The 24,286-nt window shown below is 35.0% G+C and overlaps 1 protein-coding gene across 1 annotated transcript; it reads right to left on the reverse strand.

The window, feature by feature from the left end:
* Positions 271 to 21,834, reverse strand: LOC109821829 (la-related protein 1B-like). The gene is made up of 6 exons (XM_020387986.1): positions 21,703 to 21,834; positions 21,004 to 21,588; positions 20,758 to 20,917; positions 20,590 to 20,680; positions 2,237 to 2,320; positions 271 to 1,267 (listed from the first exon to the last, which is right to left on the reverse strand). The coding sequence occupies exons 2-6, from the start codon at positions 21,014 to 21,016 to the stop codon at positions 1,094 to 1,096; spliced, it is 522 nt and encodes a 173-aa protein (XP_020243575.1). The 5' UTR covers positions 21,017 to 21,588; positions 21,703 to 21,834; the 3' UTR covers positions 271 to 1,093.

Below are 24,286 nucleotides of genomic sequence, written 5' to 3' on the forward strand. Positions count from 1 at the left end.
AATATGCCCAAAAACGGAGTATCACTGTTTCTTCAGTAATCAAACGCTAAAGAATACAGCACTAAAAGCTGAATGTTTTCCCTCTCAAAATCTCTTGACCATCTGTAACAAGAGACACATCTATGCACTATTAGTCTCGTGTCATAGTGCATAATTGCTTATACCAACAGCATGCTCATAACCAGAACTATTCATCAACAGTCCAATCACTCCTGGAATATTCAGCTTCCATCATGCTGCCTCAAATAGTTTGCTTATAGGACACAAATATACAACAGTAATAATACTGAATATGAGTTGTCCGCTCATTTTACAAAATAAGCTACCAAGATATAGAACTGGTAAGGTACACTACGGTTCCATTCATCATCATGAATCTCTCTTAATAGCTCATTTATCAAATTAAACAGAAAACTCATACCCATTCTTTTCATACACATTAACATATTCACCAAAGTCTACATCAGCGAAAAATGGTCCCCGAACTTTCAAGGGCTGAATAAAAGAATACCTCAGCAAGACCTCCACAACATAGACTCATCAAAAATCACAAAACTGACAAGCATATGTTTCAAAAGTTTTTTAAACTAAATATATATTCCTGATCGTCTATCCCAACAAATTTTGGGAAATTTATGAAGTACCTGTCACCAATTCCTACTATATAACATAAGAAGTTCTCAAAGATTCCAGAATAATTAAACTAATTGGTTCCACTTCCTCCGACTCTAGGAACATGACAATAGCCTCTGTTCAGTTCCTCCCCAAAAATGGAGGGCATATGACCCAAAAAATAATTTAAGGATGGTGCACAAAAAAGCCCTCAGCCCATATAGACTTAAATATGCACGACTTCCATCTGAAAGCACCATCCCCCAAGATAAAACAAACTGTACAACTCACTTGATGACGCTCTACCTAGTGATTTTTTTTTCTTTTTTATGTTTTTCATTTTTTTTAACTTTTTATTTTTTAAATTTTTATCATTTTTATTAATTTTTCTCTCTTAATCCAAAGACCCTGATACCAAAAGATATCCTTAAACCCCCCTTTTCTCCCCAAAAAAACTTTACCTTTTAGCTCTCACAAACAATCATTGATCTGAAGAACCGCCAGAACTATTGTTACTCGTCCTCTCTCCTAACATCACATTCTGCATGTGATCCACTACACTGTCCACATTTGCAGCAGCAAGGCTACTTTGATGGCTAGATTGAGAACGTGGTAACCAATTTGCCCAGTCACCGCGTCTTCTTATCATGTCACCCTGCAAGCAACAAAGAAGAAACTTGGAGTGGCCCGAAGCAATGGAATGCTAAAGTTTTAGAAAAACAGGGGAAAAAACATGTTCAGCATAAAATACATACAAGGATATCATTAATGCCAAAAAGCCGCTTTATTGTTTACGTCTTTTATTATTGACATGGCCAGCTCTATGATATGGTAGTGATCCCTCCCCAACTTTGAAAATTTAAACAATGTGCAATGAAGGTACAATGAAGCTACTAATTTAAACCATGAGCAATGAAGCTACTAAATGCAAGACTATGATTGATATTATAATTAATAGAGAAAATAAGACTAGATGTTGGCCTAAGAGAACTTGGTTGGAAGAAATTAAGAAGGATATACTAATCCTCAGGAGATTGCCCTTAACGGAACTTTAAGCAAAACTTCCATATGCATAACATAGGTACAAATACATAATAAAGATCACTCTTATCAATCCTTTTTCTCATTTATGAGACGAGCGTTCTTTTTTTTAGTGGGGATAATATAACTGCTAAAAGAACAAATTTTCACTGTAGACTCAAACCAACTTTTAATTACCAAAATCGACCCTTTTTTTTAATTACCAAAATCGACTCACTTTATGCCACGTAAGCTTAATCACTTTTCCTAATTAGTCGGGGTTGCCAACCTCGACTGTTTAGGGCATTAAAAATCGGGTTTAAGGCTTCTAATTAGGGTTTAACAACCTCCTAAACAGTCGGAGTTGGCAACCCCGACTAATTAGGAAATGAGATTAAGCTTACGTGGCATAAAGTGGGTCGATTTTGGTAATTAAAAAAAATGGGTCGATTTTGGTAATTAAAAGTTGGTTTGAGTCTACAGTGAAAATTTGTTCACAGCTAAAACGTTGGTCATTGATGAAGGATAAACATTGAAATCGTTATCAGCTTATTATTAAACGATAATTAAAAGTAGCATCACACTAATATCTGCAAAAGAATACCTGCACTTCAAGTAGTTCAGATGTTCGTAATGAATCCAGTATATAAGCTGCACTATTGGGAATGTGCTTTGTTAACATTAGTACCTGTAAACAATAGAAAATCAACATTGTCAGTAAATGCCAACGTTCTACACAGAAAGCAAGAGAAAAACAGCCAAGAAAGCAGTTTATGCAGACAATGACACCAAATATATAGGAAAAAAGCATAGTTAGTATACATCTATCAAATATAAGTGTTCACAGCCACACAGAGAGGCAAAAATTCTGGGCTTTATGTATTCAATAAAATCATATAAAATTAGGTTTTCAAAACAACATGATGAGCAGATAAAAATCAGGAATATATATGATTATTCTGGATCCTTTCAAACTTTATACTTGAAATTCACAGAAGCGACCCTTTGCAAGATCTGTCAAATAAAAAAATTGAAGAGCCAAAAATTTTTTTTTTTAAATTATATCATACGTTGAATAGCTGAAAACAACTGTTGACAACTGTAGAGAAATAAAAAAGGCCAAGATTATTATTTATCTAATCCTAACCTCTCTTAAATAGAGATTATGAGGATATTACAAATAGGTACAAGATATAATCATATCTAATCACATCTCACAATAGCTCGTAATATCTTATGATATATGCTAGATCTAAATATGCTAGATCTAAATACTAATAATATGTAACACTCCCCTCAAGCTGGAGCATATATATTATATATATCTAACTTGTTACAAATGAAAACAAAATAGTTAGTTGCAAGAGCATACTATATATGTCCAGCTTATTACAAATGGAAACAAAACAGCTAGTTGCAAGAGCTTCATAATGTCATCTTTGTCCAGAATATTTGACGACGTCAACAATCAAAAAAGTGTAGTCACACCTAGTAGAAACTCTAGACGGGTCAGCCAGTAAAAACACTATATGCTAGTAGAAACATCCTAGGTGGGTACGCCAGTAGAAACATTCTAGACAGATAAACCAGTAGAAAAAACCCTAGGCAAGCTAGCCAATACAAAGAAACCCAAGGCGGGTAAGCCAATAAAAACCCTCATCTCTCCTAAATAGAGATTAGGAGGATATTTAAAAAAATGTACGAGATAAAATCATATGTAACTACATCTCACACTATCTCATAATGTCTTATAATATCTATTAGATCTAAATACTAGTAATATCTAACAATAACAGTAGATAGCCTGAAAAATATCTGTTATATGGTCCTTATGTACAAGAATATTACAGTAAAACTGAAGCCAATAACATATACTGCACAACTAAATTGGAGTAACGTGTATTTGACTTGACAATCTAATTTGATGCCTATATCTCTTACCTAGTTTCTAATTAGGGAACAAAAAGAAGAAATAAAACTTGCTAAAACAAATAAAAGAGTAACTAAAAAAGCCAATAACATATCCCTTGCACAAATAAGGCATACATGTGCACACAAACACCCATATGTGCACACTTGGACGCACTCAAACATAAAAGAGCAACACACATACAGGAATATACAACACATAAACACACACACATGTAGGATGTCTAAGATGTGTAGCCTTGTACAAATATCACTATTTTATTGTTATCCTCAAATGCAAGTAGTTGATTAACTCGGGAATTCGTAGTTACTGCTTCAATTAAATTAAACAACTGAAGAGATTGGTTTCAAGAAAAGATACAAACTTTTAGTAATAGGGAACCATTAACCTCTATGTTGCATGGACACAGGTATAGGTATGAGTTCAAGACATGAAAATTTGTAAAAGGTAGGGTACAGGGACACAGCAATATAAATATATTGAAATTAATAATTTATATAAAATCATCAATATTTTTTTCATGCACCTATTATGAGATTTAAAATTTCCATGACATTATTATGTTTCTTTTATTATGTAGATTCAAAATTGAAAAAACACTCATTTTTGAACAAGATACCCAAACGACATTTAAAATCATAGTCCAGGAAGTGAATATGAAGTGTAGGATAAACGTCCAAGAAGTGTATAACGATTGTTATTGATTAAACATGTATTATGTAAGTACATAACTGAATACAAGTTCAAGTAAATGTTCGCATATTCAAGGAGCGTCCAAGGAGCATTGGTATATGATACACGTACGATACATGATAGAAGTGCCCAAAGAGTGTGCGGTACATGTTGGGTGTCCAGTTCAAGTCGGAGTCCACTATGTGTCAGGTAGCCAGGTAGGGGCACGGCTTCACTATAGAAGTAGCTAAGTAACATATTGAACCTAAATTCAGAATAGAGTTTTTAGAACAATGTTCAACTGTGGTTACTTGCTGTTTACCTTTAATGCTAGTTCAAATAGAAAAGTGATATTAGTCGAACACAAATTGTAAGTTCTAGTAGTCTTTAATTGTTTAATAGACTTATTATTTTTAAAATTTTATTATTTCTATAATATATATACAAGAGAAAATATGAAAATCAATAAACTAGAATTTAAAAAGGTTCCTCATTTTGGAAAATAGAACATTCAGCAAAAGAAGACCTTATAGATTAGGACATCCAAAAGAAAGAAAAAATCAAATCAAAACTAAAAGCACATCAAGACCCACATCCACCTCCAGATGTCTACTACCTAAATGCCTACATAGTGTAATAGTTTGGAAAACTCAGACATTAGCTAAATCTGTAAGATATTATCTCTATAATCGCGGAACAGTAAGCAATGAGAGAAATGGCACTTAAAAGTCTTCTTCCCTCCCGGTGAAATAGTTCAATTTGTACTTGCAATTTTAAGGTATCTAGACACACTAACTGAAAACAAGGGCAGTGGCTCCACCCTTTCGATTATTTGTGGCTTAAAGACCAACGTGGTTTCATACAGGAACATTATCAACTTACTTCTTCGTGCAGACTGCAGAATCTTTCCTGGTCTAAGGAAATCCAATAGGGGTTGTACATTATTTACTTGAACTTAAGCTACATAGCCGTAAAGATTCATGCACGCCTACATGGTAACTTTTCATTGAAATTACAGCACAGACCGCACAGACTTACGGTTCTCTCAGTGAGGAATTTGGCGCAATTTATTGTGGGGTTCAGAACCAGTAGTAATAGCTTGGTAAGTATATCTATGTAGTTTCCTCTAAATTTAGTCTTGCTCCAGCACTAACCCTCATTTGTTTCTGATAAATCCTATACAATTAAATTGGAAGCCTTGACCCACACTTCCACAAATGCTTACACTTGCACACGCTATATGGAACTTATTATTTCATTGAGAAAAATAGCAAGTATCAGGAGATGTAGTTTATTGCGCATTTCCTATTTCCCTGAGAAAAATAACAGTTAATAAGTTGATGTAATTAGGGCACGCGCACACACACATTGGAGATGGGTGCACACACACAAACACTGGAGATTTATTACTTGAACACTGACGTCAAATATAGTAAGTATCAGCTAATATAGCTTACTAGCACCAAGCATTTCACCAAGAAAGATGAGAAGTATCAGCTATAATGTAGCTTCTGCTAGAAACTACATAGCTTCTACATGATATAAGGAGAGTTAAGGCACACTAATACGCAAACACGTAATGGAACTTACTGCCTAACAGACTTCTGAGATTAACAAGGTAAAAGCATATAAAGCATATTAATCACATAGTTTTTCACCTAAGAAAACTGGCAAGTATGACGTCATGTAGCTTTCTCTGGAACCTATTGAGAGTAGCAGACTAGTAGAAGCAACCCATAAGGTTAAACAGATCTAAATGAATAATTCGATAGAAACAACCAATTATTTATTAACAATTAAATTAAGTTGATTACATGGCTAATGCACAACCCAAAAGCTTAACTGTTTGGGTAAACTGGTTCTTGACATAGCTCAGAGGACTCCAAAATCTAAGAGATCCTGAATTCAAACATCATCATCGCCAAATACACAAATTTATTTATATATCCATTTTAAGAAAAGTTCAGATTTAATCTTTTCACTTGGCCTAAAAGTCCCACATGACAAATTAAATATTATATAATATATATATATATATAATATATATATATATATATATATAATATATATATATATATATTATATATATATATATATAGATGATAGGATATAGAGGAAAATGAGAACCTTGGTACCAAGTTGGCTTAAAACAACTTGGTAGTTATATGGCCTAATCTTGCCCTACATCACACCTCAAGATAGAGCCTCAACCACCCTCACAACTCCAATGTAGATGTAGGCGACAAGATTAGGCCATATAACTACCAAGTTGCTTGGAGCAACTTGTACCAGTTTTTTCTATTTTTCTCATATATATATATATATATATATATATATATATATATATATATAATATATATATATATATTATATATATATAGATTTCCACAATCAAAAACTAAAACACTTTTGGATAAAGTGATTTTTGATAAAAACAAGACGACACCACAAGCTCAAAAAGTGAACATGGGTAACTGGTTCTAGAAAACCTAATATACCTTACAAACATCCACAATACCATTAAATCAATCGTGCTAACCAACTAAATGATAGCAGTCAAATATGTAGATGCCGCAAATATTATCAAAGAATAGGTTAGTGACAAAAACAACAAGCATTTATCCCAAATTTCAGCTCACCTGCTTGACTTCAGTTCTCCCATTCGGTTTGGTTAAAGGTCATCTCCTCTGTTTAATTAACAACTACCATATCCTTCTAAATCTTTCAACCAAGCTATCGCATGCCTACATTTAATCCCACTTGCTCCATCAATTATAATATTATTACTTCCCCTAATTGGTGTATTTTGTGGCCTCTGTTGCACATAATCAGAAGCAAAGTCAATCCTCTCTCATTTTATCCTCAGTAGGAGCAAACTTTACTATGAACAGAATAAGTTATGACAAGGATGCAAACGCTCACTGGGCACAAGTTAAACAGGCGGTTTGCCCACTGCGGGTAGCTTAGGTGGCATGGGGACGAAGTGATAATACTACCAACATCCCCAGGTCCCTGGTTTGATCCCATCTAACCAGGAGTGTGGGAATGGCAGGTGGGACCACCCATGATTTACTTTGTAGGGAAGGGGTCTAACTCGGGCTTCGGCCTGGGAATCCTAGTGCCTTGCCAAGGTTCCTCGTATCCAGAAAACAAAAAAGAGGAAAACAAAAACAAAAACAGGCGGGTTTCTGTGTATCATCCCTGCGCTACAGATGCAGCACAATATGCAGCCATCTGTATGTAGCCACATACGCTCTTCATGGCATGGCTGGCTGCTAAGACCACTTTTCTGTGCTCATGCTCTTTTATACTTTGTGATTTAGAACACTGGTCAAACTCTGCCTATTTGATTCACAATCTTCACATATCTCCTCCAAGTAAGGACAAAGACTACATCACTCTATTACTTGATCTGATTTAGAATTATATTAGCGTTCATATATAACTTATTATTATCATAAGCATACGACATTCAAAATCTAATATCACATTTTCGATCGCTGCTTTACTCCATCTCAGTGATCTTTAACCATCCTCTAATATCCTATTTCATGACCATTTAGGTTTCCTAAGCATAAATTATCCACAAACCATCCCTATATTATCAGCCGGCTCCCCTAACTATTGCTTTATGTTCACAGCTAATTATACTTGTGGAGTATAAGAAGTATTATGTTAATACCCTTTCCTCGTAGTACAAGCTGTATAATTATCCATCTCCAATTCACATTCTATCTATAATATTCCATATTAATGTTTTATCTACAAATGTTCCCAGCCATTTCTGTGCTTCTTTCTCCATGCATATTGACGCTGGTACAATAAATTCGGGAACTTAAGTGAAATGGGCAACGGTCCCACATGAGGGCTTCCTATAAGGCAACTCATACTACTACTGCCAAGATAACATGTGCTCTACTGTGGATCTTTGATCGGCATATACTGCAATGGTGCTGTTACAACCACAGTTGCAGATAATGTTACATTAAACGCTGGGCGCTTCTAGGCGTCGGACTTGGCGCCCAACGCTTAGTCGCCTAGGCGGACGCCTAAGTGGTTTCTGGGCGTTTTTTTTTCTTTCTTCATTTAAGTGGTGATCGATGAGGTTTTGCTGAAGGTCGGAGGAGGTAGTGGAGATGTTCATATTTGGAGGTTAATGGAGTTTGGAGGATGTATAGGCTACGACACATAAAATCACAATCAATGCCTACAGGGTGCAATCTACGTAAGCAGACAATGCTCTCCTAAACGCTCGTAAAATCTAGGTGGGCAGCCTAAATACCGTCTAGGCGCTAGTTAGGCGGCCTAGCCAAGGTTTTAAATATCGGTTATCAGGAATTTATCGGACGACCAAAATTCTTATCGGATAGCGGAAATCGGGGATATATTGGGGATAAGTAGTATTTATCGGAGTGATATACTAGATGGTGTATATATATAATATAATAACTAAAAAATATAATCTAACCATGCTTAATGAAATATAAACATACCAAAATGTAAATCATCATGTTTAGAATCACTAATTAATTGTAGAAAGCAAAACTTGCATCTTGACCGCACGATGAAACCATTCGATTGCATAGCCTTACTTATCGGCCGATAATTCCGACAAAAAAATATTCGGCCGATAAGTACCGATAACGCCGATAACTCCCCGATAACTTGCCAAAAACGATAACCGATTAAAAATCCAAGTTATCCTATCGGAGAGCTCCCAAATCCGATAACTCGGCCGATAATATCGATTATCGGCCGATATTTAAAACGGTGGACCTAGGTACCGCCTAGGTCTAGGCGTACGCCTAAGCAGACTAGGCAGAGGTTTTTTTAAAACAGTGGTTGCAAATAATGTATCTGGTTTGAAAACTCAAATCTTAAACATACCGTCTTAGACATGCCATTTAACCTCATGCAAACAATCAGTTTTCGAAACGAAACCCTGCAGAAAATAAACTTAGGTTTTGATGCAACTATAAAAAAATTTGCCCTCTGTTTGTGTAGTTCACTGTTGAAAAGAAGGAATACAGTTCAAGGGCAGTCTTACCCAAATCCATAGTCACCCCCGCCCCCCCCCCCCCCCCCCCCCCCCCCACCCAAAAAAAAACAACAAAAAAATAAAGAAATTTTCAATTCCGTTCTACTCCATGATGCCCTCTTTATTTGTGTATTGCAGAAGAAGCTACGACATGAGAAAGAAGAGTATTAATGGTTAATTTAATCGGCCCTTTTAATATATTTACAGCAAGAATTGAACTTCTTTAATAAAATCTAAGAACTATTTATGGTTTTCAAGACTTGCTAAGGTTGCAAATAATCATGTACAAGTCATTTTTTCCACATATATGCAAAAGATGCATACATATTACTAAAATAAACTGGTGAATGCTCCAGATTGTACCATGACCTATAACCTATTGTATTAAGAGTATGCCTTCCATACGAAGATTCAACAGCATACCTATACTAGTTCATACTTATTTGTACCACAAACCAAATGTGGCTACATTGGTTGATGGTGTGTATTATATCTGTCATCCTTAAAATTCACAAGTGAAATAAAATGAACTACTACTAATCAGTAAGCCATACAAAATATGGAGCAACAATTTAAACATTGCCATATTTGCAAGATAATCATAATAATTATTCTTATAGAAAAATAACACCACTATAAAAAAAACCATATTAGAAATTTCAATTGATTGAAATGCAAAGTAAAAGATCTCTATTGTAAAAAGGCGACCCACCTGGCTGGCTAGGCAGGGACAGTGCCCAGGCCACCTTAAATTATCTTAAGCGTTGGGCGCTTAAGCAGGGCAGGCTGCCCGCACAATTAAAAGAAGTTTAAAAAAAAAAGCACAAAAGCAACCCGCTTAGCTGACCCATTAAGTTTTAAGTTCTGGAATTTGTTTTAGGGTCTAATAATAGGTCAAATCAAACCGCATCCAAATCCATGCAAAAATTTAAAAAAAAAATTCTCGAGATTTCAACAACCAAAGCTGCTGTTTCGCACCGATTCGCTGACTATTTGCCACCAGCATTTCTGCAAACCTTCTCTCACGAGGCGATGACCACCAATACTTCCAACATAGGTATTAGTTTTTCCCTATTTTTCTTCTTTTATGTTTTTCACCAAATAAATAATATGTAAAAAATAGCTCAGACGACCCGGCGCTCAGAAACGCCCCGCGCTTATACAACAGTAAAGGACCAGGAAAGACAACTCTTTTCTGAATCCAATTCATATTTTAAGTGTACAATCATGTATATAACCTACAACTTGAAAAGGCATGACTTACATAGCAGAAAAGAGACGGTGTGGATGAAAATGACATAATATAAATATACAATTATATGCTCAATACAGGACAGTTCAAAAAAATAATCCAATAATAACTGAAAACTAAAAGAAATATATTACTTCTACCAAGTTATGGAAGTGTAGATCTAGAAAACACATCACATAATATCAGAACCGATTGATGCAGATTATATGATATCAGTTAGGAAAATATGACAGAAAATAAAAGTTATTCTGTTCAACGAAAAAGGTCAATGAAAACAATGCATAAAAACACGGATGAACCATAAATATGGATTATCATATCAAATGAATATACATAAGGGGTCTACTAATTTGAGCAAATTGCACATGTAAGCTTATTGCAACCACTGTGAAAATGATATCAGGAACTAAAAGAAACTATTCTAAAAAAATTGAACCATGTCAAAGACAGTGGATAAGCATGAAGATGTTTGATAGTGATATGTAAAGAAATTCGCTAGGAAAATATCCATAAGAAAACAATCCATAAAAAGACAATTCAGTACACGAACCTAATTCTAAATGAAGTACATCATTTACAAGACAGCATGATAAATAGGGGATTTAGAACATCAACAAGAGAGGATCGATGGAGGTTACAATTGACAGAAATTGTTGCAACCACCAGCATGCTAAATAGTGCACTTAGAGCATAAACAAAATAGCATCAACGGATATTATACTTGTCAGAAGTTGCTACAACAGACCAAAAATGTCAGAAGCCTAACCATGCTGAGCTTACAAGAAGAATCAAGATTAACAATTTACATCCTAATAGTGGCCTACATTTGTTTCCAAATAAGGAAGCATTATTTACCATTCTTTGGAATGAAAAAAACATCTGACACACAAACTAGTTCCCGCTGTAGGTTATACTTATAATAGGACACATGAATTCTAAAACTGGTTGCACCAGAAATATAACCATCGTGTGCCAGTTCATGATTGCTGGAAACAGAAATTCCAGTTAAGCATGATTTCAGAATGTGACTTATGGAAGATTATCAGGCAGAGTAAACATACAGTTTTGAAATGTGATAGATAAAAGGATAACATTAGCCCTAATTTCAAATTCACAACTCCTTAAGTGGGACCCCCATCTTCGAAGTCAAAACTGTACGGTGCTCCATACTTTCAGATCAACAAATCATAGCCATTAACTTCAAAAAGCATAATATCTATTATAATCTTCAAAAAGCCTAATATCTATTATAATCTCCTTCCTTCCTTCCTTCCTACCTCTGGTCAGAAAATGAACCAATATTGAAGTTGGACAGTTATGTCATAATCGCAGACTTCAGGAAAAGAACACAATAAAATGCCAAAACCTGAATCTGATTTTCTGATCAGGTAAAGCTTGGGCTTGACAATACTTCTTTCATGGGGTTCTGCCTCCAAGTCAGATCCAATATTTCTAAAGCTCAGTTTTGGACATAGCATAGATGCAATGGCATTCACACCCATGTCCTTCACAGCCCTAATCTTTACCAGCCTGTTATCATGACTATCAACCTAAAACCATCTTGAAGAACTAGCAAATGCATGACAACCTCAATAACCCCATAAATTGTTCCTCAATGAGTTAAGCAGAGGCAACAAACTTAAATCTCAACAATGGCCACCAACAGAAGATCCACCTAAATAAATAAACCGATAATAAGAAATATGAACATGAGCATATACATAACAGAAGGTCAATGCATGTACCTAATTGCAAAATCTTAATTTTAATCATAAAAGGGGACGCTCCGGGAGGGGGGGGATCATGTATTACTAAATGTACTACACGAATAGTGCAAGTAAAGCAGGTACCTAACTGCAAAATCATATTTTTAATCATAAAAAAGCACATGAACTCTAGTTGTTACCTTTATGTTAATTTCCCAAATTAATATGCATAGAATCTTTGCAAAGTAGACCTTTATGGAGGACTTATTAAATCTCAGACGAAAGCATGAAGCATTATGTTTATCTAAGAACCTACTTTTCCAAGATAACACCAACTCATAATAGCAAGGAGAAACATCCTTGCCTCTACCAGTCACCTAATTTAAATCAAAATTGTCTCTAGACCACCTTCCAACTCAGCCCCTACAATAATGATGAATGCACATCTTATAAGAATATGACTTCAGACGGTAATGCTCCATGACATGACATAAACCCTCACCCCCACCCATCCCGCTCACCCATGCATGCGGAAGGACCAAACACATAAAGATTGTCTAGCCCAATTTGGATTCTGCTTTCATGTTTTAAATAATATAGTTATGGAATCTTGTCAATCTGTTTAAAATACCAATACAAAGCTTGGTAACAGACACTATGCGCAATATGCAACTGACGGTATGGAGTATATCAAAATGCAACTATATTTGAAGTATACAATGTTACATGAATGAACATTTAGTTTAGTCAATCTCATACACTTTCATATTACTGTGTGTAATATAAGAAAATATCAAAATAAGGGCATGACTCATATCCATGTCAAACAATTTCATACTAATCTTGTCAGTACATAGGGAAATTGAGTTATATATTAGGGATTTTTATCTTTAGACGCAAAGTTTTACCATGACTATGTTTAAACCCAATCAGCTTTCTCTTTTTGTCATTAAACCCGAATAGTATACTTCATAGTTAAAAGTATAATGTATTTATACTTTTAGGAGGTGAAAACCCCAAAATACCCCTCCCTCCCTCCATTGTATTTATACTTTTTGGCTCCGCTCCCTCCCTCCCTCTCACTAACATATGAACTTAAAAATCAAATTTGATATTTTAGTATTATTAATTCTTATTAATTGTAATAAACTTATAATTATGAGGAATCATGAATAATCATGTGAAAAATTGTGATAAAAATGACAAATTAATGCTATAATCATCCTAAATGCTTAAGTGAATTTTCGCTACAAAATTAGGAGTTGAGGAATTGGGATAATTTATACCGTAAAATACCAAAAGGAAATGAATCATCGCCAAACTTTAGTATTTAAACCTTAGAAATTAAGGGAATTGAAGAGTATTAAATGGGTTAATGAAAGTTGAAGAAGGAAATAAGAGAGCAAAGGAAGTAAGAGAGAATTAAATGAGAAAAAGAGAGAGGGGGTAAACTTGGATTTTTTTTTTTTAAATTTAGGGGGGGCAACTTGAGTATGAAGTGTGTTTGAGAATTTGGGTTTAAAGATAAATACACAAAGTTGATTGGGTCCAAATATACAAAAAAAAGTGATTGGGTTTAAATGTAAGTCATGGTAAACCTTTGGGTCTAAAGACAAAAACGCCTATATATTAACTACAGAAAATTTGCATCAACTAAAAGAAAACAACTGCAAAAATCATAGTACCAATATACCTTTGTACGTCCTCCAAAAGCAACGGTATCCCTATCCCAAGTTAACTTTCATCTAAGATACATACAAAGAACACACGTACATGTAACTTTCACCTAACATGCATACATACATATAGACACATAGATAACTTTCGCCTAACACACATAAATACACTAATCACTAAACAAAAGTGTCTAGATAATGGGAATAGGGGCAGCTGGGATTTGTTTCTACAACTTCAGTCTTCAGTATCATAAAGGATTTAGTTTACATTGAATATGACTCAAAAACCAATGGTGGGGGATAAAATTAGAATACAAACTATGAGATGGAAAACCAATTGAATTGGACTTTGCGAGAATTAAGTCATGAAACTCTCCCAAAGACTTTGCTGTTCGTGCCATAGGTACAAGAGAACAATGTTTAAAAAAGCAAAAGCGCAAGGCGAAGCGCTAGACCCTTTGATGAAGTGAGGCATAAGCTTCAAAGCGTTAGGCTTAAACTTCATGAGTTTAAAGTATTTTAATTTTAAATTTGTAAAAAATTATGAACATATAATATATAGTGGTATAATAATTTTACAAATATATACATTCATGTCGTGATCAGTAAATAACAATTAAATATGTGAAGTATAGAAACGAATCATAATACACTAAGCTACATGCATAACATATATATTTTATTTACACTCACATGATCATATTGAAAATACATACAAGCGTTTTAATGTTAGTCAAAAATCCCTTTATATCATCCTATCTTGTCTAAAGCGTGTACTTCAGAAGAAAAACGCTTTATAAAGTGCAAAATGCACACTTTCAATTATGCTCTAAGCAATTGAGGCATAAGCTTCAAGGGATAAATAGCTTTACTCTTGAGTATGGAAGCATTTAGCCACCCAAAAGTTGTCAAGCGAGTTTTGAAGCGAGTTTTGAAGCGAGTTTCAAAAAACTTTTTCAAACAATGCAAGAGATGCATCAATAAACACACATCATAAAGTTATGCAGGAGCACGATGAAAAAATAAAAATAACTAAATAGAACTAATGTCATACTAATATCATATACTATTTTGGATTTATACTAGAAGAACAAAGACTGCTCTCTTTTGAGAAAGCCAACTATGAAAATCCCCAGGCAGTTAATAGAGGAACATACATTGGCTATCTTGGAGGGATCTAGTTAGCTTATTGAGAAAAAAGTCTAATACGAGTAGGTATGGGACTCAGCGGAAAACGATAAGGTGTTGTATTACTCACATACAGAACAAGGAAATAAAAACAATGCAAGCAGTTAAACAAGTCTAGATAGAAGACTCGATAAGCCATAGGATTCTCCACTTCCCAGTTAAACCAGATTTCAAGTTAGCAGCTCTTTATTGCGTTAAATCTCCTATGTTGGGCCATAACCTGATCCATGAAAAGTGGTCAGAGATTATTATTCATTTAGATTTACAATATGAATGCCTCCAGTTTTAACAAATTAATTATCAGGAAAATGCTCAAAAAAGTGCTATTACTGCATGCATGTCACATGTATGGTTGGACGAACATGAAGCAGCTCCACAACACCTAGTGGCAACTTTTGGCTCCGTACAACCCCCCCCCCCCCCCAAACAAAGAAAGGGGGGGGGGGGGAGGGGACAGTCCAACAAAGTGAAAATTATTTCACGTGGATTTTTTTTGGCTGTACACAGCCAGGTCAAAGTTATCAATAGGTGTTGTGGAGTTTGGCCACCTTCAGGTAAATCATACGTGCGACGTGCCTGTAGAAATAATGCTGTTGTTTATCATTTTTTTGCTAATCAATTTGTTAAAACTGGAGGCATTCATATTGTAAATATGAATGAATAATAAACTCTGACCAGTTGCTATAGATCCGATTATGGACCAACATAAGAGATTTAATGCAATTGAAGGCTGCTAACCTGAACTATGGTTTAACTGCGAAATGGAAAATCCATGTGGTATATCGAGTCTTGAGTCTAGACCTGTTTAACTAACTGCATTTTATTTCGTTATTTTTCACATGACTAATATAATACCTTCCTCTCTTTCTGCTGAGTCCAATAAGTACTCAAATCAACTAAACATTATTTGGTCTATCAACGAAATAATGGACTGCTTTCACTATGCAAAATTAAAGGTAGAGCATGTTGGAAAGCTTTCTGCATCCAGTTGGCTCATTCGCTCAGTAGGCTGGTTGAGCATTTTTTGGATTCAGTAGACAGAAGAAAGGGATGGGATTAGTCAGATTCCAAGTAGCGAGAAAGTTTAGCTGGGTTTTCTCAGTTGGGTCAAATCGGCAAACCTGTCTTGGGTCTTAACTGAATTCCTAACAAACATTTTCCTATATTAACATATTTGATCCAGATAGTTATATAAGAGAAACAGTGTCAGTGACTAGATAAGAAATTTGCCAACTTTCCTCTACAAAGCCATCTTAATATGTTTATTTCTAAATACAAGGAGGCAATGTTGAGAGGCATTTGTTAATTGTAACAGTTCATGAAAAAGATGAGGACAAACTTTAATGCTAAGATAAAATTTCAAACAAACTCAAGTGCAAGAGTGAAAGTCAAAGAACAAGTGTACTACATATGCAGTATTAATTTTGTAAAAAAAAAGAATGAGACCCATTCGCTGCAATATAATTTAATATCTGATCCATTTTACTATCCCATATGCATTATAACTGGGCAAGAGAAATAGAAACTGTCTTTCGATGAACAGTGTTCAGTGCTCCTCTATTCATATTGATTATATATGGACTGAAAATGAGGTTCTAAAAAATGAAAGCGAGACCCATAGGTGTTGTGGTTAAATGTTCGGCAAAGGAGGGGCAAGCAGACAATTGCAGTATAGAAGAGACTACAATACTAAAGTGAATGCACGCCAACACTATGATAGTTAACATAAGAAAGACCTGAAAAGACAAATAATAATTTTCCCAACCAAAGCAAAGGTCATGAAGGATAACCAGGATGGTAGGAGCATGATAACGAAGAGCCTAAGAGATGGCAACAAGGAAGCCTTTCTGCGTTAACAAGTCAGGACTCAGGAAAACCTAAAGGATCTAATATGTCATAGATGAAATTAGTAAATTATAACAGACACGGCAATGTTCTAGAAAAAGGATTACAAGGCCGCTTAAATAGCCAGTTAAGCGTGAAAGCAAGCAAACTGCGCAGGAAAATGGAAAAGAGACCTATTATGTGGTCACCTGCATAATCGAGCGCTTTTTCATTATGTGCCCACATAATTAGATTATGCAGGCGTCTTTTTTTTTTAAGAAACGAGTTTCTCAATGCAAAACTCATAACCCATTCCCATCTAACCAAAATCCCTAAAAACTACTATAAATTGCTTTTGATGTATGGATTGAACTTTGAAGTAGTCAACTAGTTATTGATTGCTAAATTGTATTTGTCAGTTTTTTCTTAGTATATTTTCTATTTATGTGAATTTTATATATTTAGCATATGATAAATTATTAAATATATATTAAAAAGTTCAAGAACACATAATTCCACATAATCCGCTTAATCTAATTAATCATTAAAAGCTCATGGACCGCGTAAATAATAAAACCGTGTTTTTGAACATTGAGACACGGTATAATAAAATATAGACCTTAGGCAGGATTTCTAGTAAGATGAAAAAGGAACAAAGGGTGCTTGGGTGCACCTAGACTGAATTCATTCTCACACTATATGCTTAATGTTTGACAAATGCTTTTAACTGTACCACAAGTATTAAGCAATTTGCATAACGGCCCACAAAACACGAAGATGAAACACTTACAGCACAAGAACCCTCCCAAATTTTAAAGTACATGAGCTCTAAATGAAAATTAATTTAAGCTACTTTTACAATTAAAGTAGAAACCAACTTCAGCAACAATCTCCTATTTAGTTATAGAAGGAGATTACCCATCCATGATGGGTACATATCAAACACTTGACTGATAGTTCACTTTTTAACATATCCTAAAACTTAAACATACTAAACAGATTAAAGGTTATATCAAGCATTTAGGCATACCCACCAACATGGGTATGGCACGACATAATAGCACAGTTCAAATACTATAAAATATGCACATGAAATAGCAACAATAACAACTATATGGCAAAATTTGTTGTGTCCAATTTGCTTAACATATGGCAGGACTACATAATAGAAGCATCTAGCTACTTAATATGACACTAATTTCTAATGCTCGAACAGGGAAAAATTAATAACAAGTAAACTGATGAAAAATTGTATCAGGCATTTAGACATACCCACAAACATAGTAAACTGATGAAAAATTGTACCAGGCATATAGACATACCCACAAACATGTGTATGACATGGCACAACAGCAGAGTGCAAATAACATAGAAATATGCCATGAAATATCAACAACTATATGGCAAAATTGGTGTCTCCGATTTGTGTCCATACGGCAGGACTACATATTAGAAGTGTAGATGTAGCATATTAATCTGACGCTAATATAATGCATGAGTAGGGGCTTTAAATTTTATTTGATTTCTAGATTCATCTAGTTTACATTTTCACTTTTTTAATAATCAAAGAGTTTGTATAATTGTTGATTTCAATGCTTGAAAAAGCTTTTTTGAACTCGCTTCGAAACTCGCCTCAAAACTTTTTGAAGAATAAATGCTTCAAGAGTGAAGCTATTTATCCCTCGAAGTGTACGCCTCATCGGTTAAAGCATAATTGAACTATTGAAGTCTGCGCTTCGCGCTTTATAAAGTGCTTCTTTTTTTAAGCGCATACTTTAGACAAGATAAGAGGATATAGAACAAGTTTTGACTAACATTATCTTCAATATGACCATGCAGATATAAATAAGATATGTTATGCATGTAGCTTAGTTTATTATGGTTTGCGTCTATACTTCGCATATTTAATTCTTATTTACTATTTGGGACATGAATGTATCTATTTGTAAATTATCATACCACTATATATGATATGTTCATAACTTTTACAGATTTTAAAATTAAAATGCTTAAACTCATGAGGTTTAATCCTCACCAGCTTACACCTAGCTCCATTAAAGGATCTAGTACTTTGCCTTGCGCTTCTACTTTTTTCACCATTGGTTGATTTATACAAATTGAAAGTATTTTAACTAACCGGTACAAAGTCATTCAAGTTCATGTTGTACAACATTGACACATTAATTTCGTTGTCATATCCACTATGTATATGAATCCTTTGAATTTGTTCTTTCAAACTTATGTCATATCCACTTCATATTGTACCACTACCTAGTCTTGCAAAAAGGTTAATGACAAAGATGTGTATGAATCGTGTGAAACCATTAGTCATTGGTGTATGAGAACACGTTGGAGTGCATTACAACTAGCGTAAATCAAAACCAGCACCCGTATTCAAAGTTTACTTACCCATAACTATCTTTCCAAATCTCAAAAAATTATCTCAAACCGTAGCCCATAAGATAGTATATTATTTCCATGACAACATTATGCTATCTCCAAAAGGAAGCATTACTGACAATCGGGCTAAACTTCAGCCAAATATAGAACAAAATAAATCTATGTAGTTTGAGTGATTAAAGTTGATCAATAGATTCCCATAATTATTATAGTAAACAGAATCTAAAATAAAAGAATCCTTGGTTCCAAAGTGTGCAAAAATGTAGATTTAGCTTCTCAAAAAACTTTGAAAAATAACCGACTGTATAATATAGTAAACAAATATAAACTGTTACTTAAAAAGAGTATGAAAAAACGAGATTTCTTATGCATCAGATTCCAAGCGTTGCAGCATAACTGTGTATTACATTTGAACCTTTTTCTGGATTATTCCCAAAATCAGACCTCTATTTTATTCGAAAAATGTTAGTTTTCAATAAAAAATATGGCATATACTTGTTTACTTTGAGTGATGCATTTAACTAATATTATCATTATCATGCTACATAATTGCTTTTTCATATGATATATACAACTATGAGAAAAAATAGCACTCATTTTCAGAACTGGACATAAAGCCATAAAATTACAATCATGAGGATAATGGATATAATAGTGCAGTGCTCTCATTTGTATCTCATGTATCTCACAGGACATCATTTATGCATGTAAGTAGTCACTCATTGTCAACTATATATCTTATATGGCTCGTGCTATCTTCAATAGAAATATATATCCCATGAATATTAGCTTACAGTACAGGAGTATTCTAACACAATGTTGGTAAGCATACAAGAAGAAAATGAAATTTATATTAAAAAGTTTACAAGTTTCATGTATCTTAGTATCTTAAAGAACTAGAAGCAACTTGTGCAAATTGGGAAATGCATGAGTGGCTACCGAAAAATGAAACATCCAAGAGAATGTTCATAATTAGAATGCTATAACTATCTATTTGCAAAAAAGAATATCTTTTAACACAAAAATGAAGTTGAACCATCCTACTAGGCAATTGGCATTTAAATTATCGTGAATGAGCATTAGACATGCCAGTACTAATTCCATGCAATCCACAAGCATTTATCAATAACACCAAAAACAATCAAATTACTAGGTATATAAAGCATTTAGTGACTCCTCAAATGAAACCACGTAGTAAATTAGATTATTGGCACAACACAAATCAAAGGGTCAGAATGTGTTAAACAGTGAACAGTCCTCGAAAAACTCACTCGATTAAAGCCCGCAATCAACGTGACAGGAACCCATCCCTGCTCATCCATTTTTTGCCGCAGGTACATATCTTTAACCAGATTTTCATTGCTACAAAAAAAATGAAGAGTCTAAGCAACCAACCCAAGGCTAAAGAACCATGCCTATATTACTCCAATGAAATTTACCTAAAATAGTACTCTATCTGCCTCAAAACATCTGTTCGCAGAGTATCCGTAGGATTCAACAACATTGCAGGCGGTATTGCATGAGCCACTGGATGATGAGCAGCAACAAAAGGAGGAGATGCCGGCACATAGAAAAACGGAGGAGGAGGAGGTATTTCCGCTGATAATAGCACGTTCAACATTGATAAGATCCAATAGTACTCCAGCAATAAAGAAAATAAAACTATAAATTCAATATAAACTGACCAGGGAATGCCATTGGGGGAGCGACAAAGGATCTGATTGGAGGAGGAGGAGGAGCGACGAAAGGTGCAGCAGCACCGGGAGGTGGAGGCGGCGGCGATGACCTGATGATCGGAAACCGTGGGTGGTGCCCACGAAGTGGGGCTGGCGCCAGGTGGCGAGGGGGAGGGTTATTCCAATCATTAGCATAGCCCCCACGATCGGGGTCTCGCCGGCCCCGCCATTGTGGGGTCCACTGCTACCACCATTGTTGCCCCGCCGATTGAAGGGCCGATGATGATCAGGTCCACCATGAGAATGTGGAGAAAGACCAGTTCCCCTAGAACTATAGCCATGATCCCAATTGCTATTGTTGTTCCTAGGTGAAGGTTCATGGCCCTGCACAACTGGTTTCTCAGGTAAAATCTGTGGTGGCCTCTCCACCGGAGCAGACGGGATGTGCCCACCATTGGCCATTGATCCGTGATGATTGTTGTTAAAACTGCCTCCACGCCTCATATGTCTTTGAGGCCTAGGATTAGGGTTAGTATTTGAACTGTTTGGGCTCACCTTCATCTGCTGATGATGACTGGGGACAGCAACAGGCGCCTAACAACCAAACAAAATCACCATACCTTCAATCAATAGATGAACAGCCAAAACCCTAACATGCACAGATCTAAAAATAATAATAATAAAAAGATCAAAACTTTACTATAGTACCGGCGCTGGGGGAGCAGTGATTGGATCAGAACTCAAAGACTTCTGAACGGCGACTTTCGACGATTCTCCGAGCGCAGGCCAAGATCCGCCCCCAGATAACGGGGCCCACTTCAAGATTACTGCATTGGCGGGCTTGCTCCATGCAGTCTTCTTCTCGACTGCATTGTTCTCCAACCCCTCGGAGGTATCGGACATGGCTCACACGGTCGCCACGGAGGCGGCGGCGGGCGATGCGGAGGCGCGAGGGGACGAGGGGATGCGGCGCCCACAGCGGCGACGATTGGGCCCCACGGGGAGACAGCGCGATGATCGCGAGGGGAGGAGGGCGCCATGGCGATCGGAGGGGCTAGGGTTAGGATGGGGTAAAAAGGAAAAGGAGTGATTTTGAGGAGGTTTAGTGGGGCAATCAGCAATGAGGAACGATTAGGGCTAGGGTTTTTTTTTCTAGGGTTTCTAAAAATAGGAAGAGAAAGAGGAGGATCCGATGAAGATGCACACCCGAGCAACAGTACTGGCGCTGGCTTCAGGTCTCTCCTCTCTCTCTCTCTCTGTCTCTTTGTTCTCTGCGTTTTTTCCCTTTTTGTTTGGGGTAAGTTTAGGTAAAGGCCCTTACTTTCCTAGAAATTACTTCTTTACTCAGGGTGTTGGTGAGAAGTTGGAACTAGTTTGAACACTTCGAAGCGCATCCAAGTTACAACAACATCCCTTGTTTATTGGATACAAGATTTATTGGGAGATATGAAGTCTAGAAAATACAGTAGAGTTATGATGACGGTCAAATTTGAAAATTGCAAATTGCTAAAAGACTTTATTCTCAAGTTCATTACTCTAAGTTATTTGCTTTTTTCTAGGAATGTATTTCAGAACATAATTTAGCATTAGTTAGTAGTAAAAAATTATCAGATGAGGATCTTTTATTACAGAAAATGTTTTTCTTATTGCAAATAAGTGGTTATTTAACTGCTATTATAAGATGGTTTAGGATAAAGTGCAGATAGCGCCCTCAACTATATCTTTTATTGGCACCTATGATCCGTAACTACTAAAGAGCAATTATCACCCCAAAATTCTTCTTTGAGAAGGTTAAATTATTGATAAGCTCGATTTATCATGGAAAAGTACTGTCGAATGTATAGATATGGAGATTATCTTTAAATTTTCCTTCATTTAATTAGTTCTGCTTCACTACCTTGATGACATTAATTTAAAGCTTTTTTATGTGCTGCAATGGATTGTACTTTTGGTTGCAACCAAATTAATTGCAAGATGAATTTCATTTTTTCTACAAAATAAAAGTCTATTTATTACATCATATTGCTAATAAAAAAATTGACAATTATAATTTAACTATGACCTTTGCTACTGAACATCGATTTCATATCATCCCTTAAATTGGCATGCGAAAGTTGGAAGTCATTTTTTTCCTCTCCTTTTTGCATTTTCTCTAACTATGTATTGGCAACTATATGTAGGCATGTCCATCCGAGCCGACCGGGCCCGGGTCGAGCAAAACCGGAGCCCATACCCGGGCTCGGTTGCCCCGGGCCGGGTCCGAGCCCGGGCCTGAGCATTATTCAAAAAATTTTAATTTTTTTTTCAATTTTTTAAGAATACAAAATAAAAAATAAACACAATTTTGATAAAAAAATATTATATTATTAATCAATTGTAATTATGTAATTTACAAATATAAAAAATTATAGAAATTAAAATGATATAAAATAATTGTAGAAATTATAAAAACAAACAAAATTAAAAATAATTAGAGAATTCAAAGAGCCCAAGAGGCACAAGGCCCAAGGCCCAATCAAATACCTCTAAATATATATGTTGTGGCTAGGATTTGAACCACTAACCTTCTCTCAAAACTCCTAAATTTTACCACTGGACTAAGTAGCCCAAAATATTCATGCCATTCAATATATGTATATGTATATATATACACACACACATATACATATAGTATACGTATATTATACATAAATAAATTGTAAATACTTATAGTAATTACATAAACAAGTTGTATTATATATATATATATATATATAGGGAGAGGTTCTAATAAAAACCTCATTAGCTTAAAAACTAAAAACCTCCTTCATCCAATGGCTAGGATTCAGTCAAACAGTCAACAGACACATGCATTAATTACCTCATTAAACACATGCATTAATTACATCAACGCAGTGAATCTGGATTCACTACAGTGAATCTAGATTTTATATATACATAAACTTATATATACACATATAAGTATATTTATATAAGAGTATAAATATATATATATACACATATATTATACATATATAAGAGAGAGTATACTTATATATACTTATATACCAAGAGAGAGAGTATATACTTATATGCATAAACTTATATATACACATATAAGTATATTTATACTAGTTCTTGTGCACGTGCAATGCACGTGGTTAGATATCAAATTTATTTATTTTCTTACTAAAAAATAACTCAGATTCATTTTGAATTAAAATCTATAAACATGGATTATTATTTTTATCATAAATTTTATTTAAACATTTAAAAAAATTATGAAATAGATTTGTGTGTAAAACTGGGATCA

This window comes from Asparagus officinalis, chromosome 1 (assembly GCF_001876935.1).
Source record: "Asparagus officinalis chromosome 1, Aspof.V1, whole genome shotgun sequence".
Lineage (NCBI taxonomy): Eukaryota > Viridiplantae > Streptophyta > Magnoliopsida > Asparagales > Asparagaceae > Asparagus > Asparagus officinalis.

What these genes read in the sequence shown, in the direction of transcription:
- LOC109821829 (XM_020387986.1), bottom strand. An exon ending in TGATTGCGGGCTTTAATCGA is followed by an intron (nt 2,321 to 20,589) that starts GTGAGTTTTTCG and finishes TATTGTTTACAG; the next exon opens with GTACTAATGTTAACAAAGCA. An exon ending in CTGAACTACTTGAAGTGCAG is followed by an intron (nt 1,268 to 2,236) that starts GTATTCTTTTGC and finishes TGTTGCTTGCAG; the next exon opens with GGTGACATGATAAGAAGACG.